Genomic DNA, 6,882 nt, shown 5'->3' with positions numbered 1-6,882 from the left:
AAGGATCATATGTTTGTTTATTTAAATACTTCATCAGCTATGACTTGCTTTAGATATTTGACAATAGATATTTGACAATAACTTCCGTCTATAGTTGTAAGGAGTGAAAAATTAGCAAGCACATTAACTTTTCTGAGATTCCAATGCCTGTTGAGAATTTCAGTAACATTATTCACATTTATAACCTTGCATCTGACTACTACATTCCATCTGTCCAGAGAGAAGGAAAATGAAGGCTTGTGCGTCACACCCAGAAAGTTAACGGATTCATGTAAAAAAAGATTTTGGCAAAAGACAGACAAAGAAAGAATTTCTCAGCTCAGAATTCTCTGTGGGCATGCTCTTAGTCCATAGCCTGTGTTACACTACCTGTAGTGCCTGCCACCTGTTACCACCTGAGATGTCACCTCAGGTGTCTCAAAACACTTAGGAACTTTGGTCCTGCAAGGAAAAACTTCAGAGGGTGGTTCCGTGCTGTCTTGGCGCAACGCATAGCTCAGCAGCAAGCATAACTTTGAACTCCTGGAGACAAAGATTGACACATTCCATTTGGTATTGTCTTGTACGGTTTGTGCTCTCTTTGTGCCCTGATACAGTCTGGGACCGGGCCCTGTTGTTAACCAGGGCTTTGTAAGAGATGAGGCTAAAGCACAATGTTTCCGTACAATTGTAGAGCAGGATCAAAATGGTGCTATAGTGTAAGAGAGGCGCGTGTCGTCTGTGTGAAGAGCACACGGGGATGTTCTGAACTGGCCAAACTAAACTACACCCTAGGTCTTCTTTCCTCTTTGTGCTTTATGATTGTGATACTTAAGTGATTTTAGTGCTCGAAAGCTGTGGCTTCCAAAAAGCAAAACCTGTATCTCTAGTATCTTCGTTTTTACCTTAATTTAGTGCATTTTTATTGTTCATACTTTTGTTAGATTTATCAATTTATGTTTTAGGATTGTGACTAGACCTAATACTTTATATTAAAATTTCACAATTAATCTAAGGTTTAGAACTTACCTACCAATAAGTGTTTGTTCATACAGTGCTTTATAGTTTCAAAATGTTACATAAAAACTCACTATCATAAACCAGATTTTTTTTAAAAACTCCTTTAAAACAGAGTGGTTTATAAAACAAGCACAAATTAACAGACATCAAACTGATGCCTAGTGCAGTGGCTAGTGCTTTAGTATCTCTGCAGACACGGGGAGAACTTCAAAGGATAAAAATTGCTCCAGACAGAAAATGTCAAGGTGCAACTCTCAATGTCAAGGCAACTCTATTTACTCTTCGCTGCTGTAGGTTCCATGTCTATGTCCCGGTCTGAGAGAGCACAGTAGAAGATCATCTGAACATATTTTGTTGTTGTAGCTGTAATGCATAGCAAAAATGTGTGAGACAAAGTTATTATATATCTTAGGCAGCTATATGGATTTTGAGGATTTGAAAGCGCTACACAGATATTAGGAAAATCTAAAAACACCTTAATCAATTGGATTAAGCATGTGTTATAAATAGCTAAAGCAAAAGGAGCTCAATAATTAAAGTCTCATTTAATCAAAATTTCATCACATTTTCATTCAATTGTCAGACTGATAGGTGAGTTCAAACTGAATAAAAATATTAAAGTTTTGCTTTTCAAGATTGCCTGCATTTGAGGAGTGGAAACTACCCCTCAGGCCAATAAATCATTGTTTCACGATTTACAAAAGTGCATGGACCATATCACAGAATCACAGAATGGCAAGGGTTGGAAGGGACCTCGGGAGATCGTCCAGTCCAATCCCCCTGCTAAAGCAGGTTCACCTAGAGCAGGCTGCACAGGACATCGCCCAGGCAGGCTTTGAATATCTCCAGAGAAGGAGACACCACAACCCCCCTGGGCAGCCTGTTCCAGTGCTCTGTCACTCTCAAAGAAGTTCTTCCTCATATTCAACTGAAACCTCCTATGCTTCATTTTGTGCCCATATAAATCCACATACTGGACTGTTTTGCACAGGGGTGCATGGTTTTGTTTTCAGGACCATGTGCCAAAAATGCCTGAGAGGGCAATACCAATGCCAATAAGGGAATTGAGTGTGTCGCTGTAGAGAGGAACTATGACCAGGAAAAGGGAACATAGACAATATACGATAGGGAAGAAGAGGTTAAGCTGCAGAGACAAAAAAAAAAATGCAACATTTATTAAAAGATGCAGTAAATATTCTCTTGTCAGGCTTTGCAGATGAAAATTAGACAAGTCAATAAGAAAAGTAGAAATATTGACCATATGACTACTATGTACTGACTCTTTTGACTGCCTACAGTCAGTACAATTTGCTAGCTTCTGTATATGCTGCTGATAGCCTCTTATCTTGTACACACCTGAATATCTGACCATTTGGTTTTTTTCTGGCCTACACAGGCTCAGTTCATTTCCACATTAGTAAGAGATCAGTCTTTGAAAGCAGTACTTTAAAACTGAGCAGCCATGGCTAGTTTTCTCTCTACCTCCAACTGCACATTTTAAGTTAAGGAATGAGCATTCTCAGGAGTCCAGGAGCTGGCAGCTGAATACTAGTTGAAACTCTTGAGAGTTTACTGGCATAAATATTTCTTTTTCATTGCAGAGTTTAAAAACATAAGTTGATGAAAACCAACTGCTATGTTTCAGAAAAGGAAAAAGTGTATGCGGAGTTGTGACCTTGACTAAGCTGGCAAACGTTGGTAGGAATTAAACAGTCATCATCTATAATCTGGCTGTAATCCTTGCTTTAGCAGAGTCAATAGCAAAACTGCCACTAAGGCAAGATTTTATCTTCCACATATTCCGGGGGAGAGTTTGGAAATGAACGTGCTTCAGGGAAATTTGGTCTGCTCTGGAAGACTGGAAGGTTTTCTAGCAGTAGGTGCTTAAGATATTTTGCTCATTTCCTCGAACCATGTTTTTTATAATAAGGATGTTGCACTTAAACAGGAAAAGAAAATGTTAAAAATGGTTAGGAAGAGTGAGTGACAAGGAAGAAATATTTTGAGAGGGTATTGGTTTGGATTTTTCATAATTTTTACTGCATCACTGCAGAACCGAAATGCAGGTTATGGAGCCAAGAGAGCACAGGGAAATGAGAGCCAGCGCATGGTTTTGTGTGCCTGGGGGAAGCTGTGGGCTTCTGTCCTTGCTTCCTGGACAATCGCTGAATTAAAACTAGAAACAAGTTTTAGGCACGCTTTGTTTCCATGCAGTCTCCCTCTCCTAATTGATAGCTAGATGCCTGTCTGCAATCAGTCATTTAACTGGCATTTTACTGTCTATGACCACTATGCAGTGGAAGGGAGCACTCAAAATATATTTGATTATTTAAGCTTTTGATCTTTTGCATGAGCAGAATTTGGGGCATTTATGGGTTTTGCAGGGATTTTGCTGAATTTGTTAAGTCGTGTAAGTTTGATGAGAGTGTTAACGTATCTGGAGTCCCCATCTCTAGCTCTACTGAGGTCTGCTGCGAACAGTACAAAAGTTTTTTTTTTTTTCCAGGACAGGCTAAGAAGCCCAGGCATTTATCTATTCCTTATTTATTTTGAAATAAAAGTAGGTATAAGGTTGAATGAGAGGAAAAAGCAACAGTAAATACCATTTCAACCTCACTGCAAAAGTACCAGCACAGATGTTCTCGTGGAAACTCAAATGGGTTTTGCTCCTGCACTTCTTAACTTGTACATTGAAAGGATTCCTATGGCTGATAAAGGGTCTATAACTGAACTGGTAATGTCATGTCTGCGGTCTTAAGGATCACGTAAGCCCATGCATTAGCTGGCCTTTAGGGCTTGTTTCCTCTCTTAGTTACTTACTTTAATGGGCCGTGGTCTGTGCGGCTGAGTATACCTCAAATATATCAGTCCTGCAATAGACAGACCCACAAAGAGCCAGTAGTTGAAGCAGTAGTAATTAATGAGGAGGAAAACATCTTCCACAAGCAGATAAAGCAAAGTCATTAAGCCCTAGAGATAATAAAAATAAAGAGTTTTTAATGTGAAAATAAAGACAAGGCTTATACAATAAAGAGGGAGCAAAGTTATAAACGGCTCATTGCCATTATATTTGCCTGCAGTGAGGAGATCAGGTCCCTGCAAGAAGGATGGACTTAAAACTCTGAGAAACCTGGAGGTACGCTGTGTGAAGCGTGCTGGTTTCTCTTCCTTAAACACAGAAAATCAGCCTACGTCAGGGTCTGAGAGATGCTCCTGCTGGGGGAAACTGTAGGCACTTGATGAAGATGTCTCCAGTGCAGGAGAAGCCCGGGAAACACACCGGGCAGCGGAGAGGTGTCATACTCCCCGGGTCTGAACCTCCAGCTGCCCAGGGCAGGCACGGGGACGGGCTGTCACTTACATTGAAGAGGAGAGCAGGGACTGGTGTGAAGCACTTTATATGAATCAAGCTCAGACTGTCAGGGAGGTGTCCTTCTCTGGCTCCAACGTAAAAAAGCCTGAAAAAAAGAATAAGAAAAGCCAACCAGACAGTGAGCCAAGCAATAGCTTGTTGCTTTCTGGCAAAGGCAGCTTGAATTCTTTCCTTTCTCTATTGTAAATGCTGCCCTCTTCTCAAGTGGCTTGAGTTTATCAATCGGTGCTGGTCATGAGAAGACGCATCAGATCGTAATGATCCTTCCATCATGAATGAACAACTTGCCATGACTAAAATTAACTGTGTCACTTTCACAATGCAGTAGTAATGAATGCAGTTTGATCCTTTTCACCGATTTAAATAAATCTTGTATTTCATACCTAGATGCTGCAATTATTGAGGAGTTTAAGCCACTGTAGCAAGACATGGCCACTGCTATAGGAATTATCCACTTAGCATAACTAAGGGTTTCACTGCCAAATGTCTGTAACAGAAAAAGAAAAGAATGGTGAGGCTCATGGCGTTAAGCATATGGACAATCCTGAGAAACTCTCGTGAAAACACACCAGCTCAAATGCTTTCGTATGACACTTGATACTGGCTTGGGAAATTAGAATCTCGAAAAACTGATCAGTATCAAAATGAAAATGGCAGCTACTTTAAAAAAAGGTTTTAAAAAATAATTCTCAGCCCAGGTCAAGTCAATGAAATAACAGAAGAAGATACTTTGGCTTTGATGTATTCTGGCAAAATGCTTTCCCTGGCAAAAGCACCTTCTACAAGTAGTTAGAAGTAGGATTGATAGAATACATGAGAGGACTTTACTAGAGCAGATTTATTGGATATGTTCTTTATATGCACCTTCTAGTATAGTGGCCCTCTTACATGAAGTCAAAGTTCCAAACAAAGCAAAAACCTTCAGCGTGGAAATATTTCGGCTGTTTTGCTAACAAGTATGCTACCTGAGATTCTCCCGCAGTGTCATCCATGCAGTAACTTTTGTTTTAATTCTTCTGTGCAACTTACCACAGCCACTGCATCACTTGTGAGGAGAGCTGGCATGTCCAACACTACGTAGTACGCTATGTTAGTCAGCAAGTAAATAATAGTCACAATAGGCATTGAAATTGCGATAGAAAGAGGTAGGTTCCTGCAAAAGGAAAATGGCAACCTTATTTCATGTTCGTTGAATAAGGAATGTTTCAACAGAAGATTGTTCCCACACTCAAGCCTTTGTGAATGGATACCTCCATAAATTTTTGTTAAGAAATAGGGAATTTCAGAGAGGTAGATGGACCCACACTTTTCCCTGCTTTCAACAGGGATTTGTTCTCCTCCTTTAAAAATTCTGGCCTAAACTGAGTTGCTTAAAATATATATAAGCAGACAAGTGATTTATTAGTGTGTTACAGTTGGTGAGAGAGGACAATAATCAGGAAGAGTTTCCATACTTACTACCTCCTTGGAATAGAAGAAAGGTTTTGCTGAGAAAATAGTTTGTTTAATTCCCAATCAGAAACAGATACAGAGTGTCTTGTTTTGCCATCACCTGTCTCACCAGGACACTTGAGCGATTCAAAGGAAAAGCTCCCGTTTACCTCTTGGGGTTCTGCATTTCCTCGGTGACGTAGTTGAGCGTATCCCATCCCGAGTAGGAGAAGAGGGCAGAGTAGAGAGCCAGCGCGATCATCCCCGGGTCTGTTGCTGAGCCCTCGAATGGAGCTCTCAGGTTTTCTGTTTCTCCTGTACAAATGGCAGGTACCAATTGCCTGTTACGTTTCAAGGATTATGACGTAGAAGGACATTACACTAAAAGTCCAGCTAACCAAAAGGAAATAAACCCCCACTGCATCCAGCTTTCATTACTATTGCAAAAAGTGCACAGCTTATAGTTTCACTTGACAAATAGGAAAACTTCAGTCAGGTGTTCAGACAGCTACACTTGTACAGGGAGACAGCAGAAGACATTTTCCTGTGTTTGTGGACGTGACTTGTGTAATTCTAGCAGAATTCATGGCGTCCTCGTGTCCTGGCCTCGCCTTCAAGCCTACTGAAGGAGGAGCTGTAGTGAGGCCATGCTATGCCCTGTCAGCCAGGCAGAGGCAGCTGGGAAACCCAATTTCAATTCCTGAATCTGTCTCCTATTTCTTCCTCATATCGGTGCTTTTGTACATCTATTGTCATATGGAAAGATCAGAAGTAGCACCAGAATTAACTCATCTCCAGCTTTTCAGTATATTCAGTTCAGCCTAGTTACTGCTGACACAGGCTGGCTCATCAGTCCTGTGATGTCTTACGGTACCGCCGTGATTCATGGCACCACAGTATTACAGTCTTTTCCCTTGTTTCTAGCAGCAAGCACGCCCTCTCACCAGTGAAGGAAAGGACGAGTTCCTCCCTCCCCGCTCCTCTCCCCTCAGCAGGGCGGGCAGAGCAGGGGGTGAGGATCCATGTGAAGGACGTATCCAGCAATTTCTGCTGGGCTGCCCTGTCACAGGACAAGCAGG

At 41.2% G+C, this 6,882-nt stretch overlaps 1 protein-coding gene across 1 annotated transcript in view; it reads right to left on the bottom strand.

Annotated features, from left to right (window-relative positions):
* Positions 1-642: 642 nt before the first annotated feature.
* The window catches only part of LOC104125805 (Y+L amino acid transporter 2), an 18,901-nt gene continuing 12,661 nt past the window's right edge, over positions 643-6,882 (bottom strand). The window contains exons 6-12 of the mRNA XM_035893899.1: positions 5,974-6,144; positions 5,402-5,525; positions 4,756-4,859; positions 4,361-4,457; positions 3,820-3,969; positions 2,032-2,143; positions 643-1,362 (exon numbers count right to left, since the gene is read on the bottom strand). Of these exons, the coding sequence (XP_035749792.1) occupies positions 1,271-1,362; positions 2,032-2,143; positions 3,820-3,969; positions 4,361-4,457; positions 4,756-4,859; positions 5,402-5,525; positions 5,974-6,144 (850 nt within the window). The 3' untranslated portion in view covers positions 643-1,270. The remainder of the gene's footprint in view (positions 1,363-2,031; positions 2,144-3,819; positions 3,970-4,360; positions 4,458-4,755; positions 4,860-5,401; positions 5,526-5,973; positions 6,145-6,882) is intronic.

This window comes from Egretta garzetta, unplaced genomic scaffold (assembly GCF_000687185.1).
Source record: "Egretta garzetta isolate BGI_Z169 unplaced genomic scaffold, ASM68718v1 scaffold154, whole genome shotgun sequence".
NCBI classification, from domain to species: domain Eukaryota; kingdom Metazoa; phylum Chordata; class Aves; order Pelecaniformes; family Ardeidae; genus Egretta; species Egretta garzetta.
Note: the sequence above shows the minus strand (reverse complement) of the source record. Positions and strands in the feature narration are given on the sequence as shown.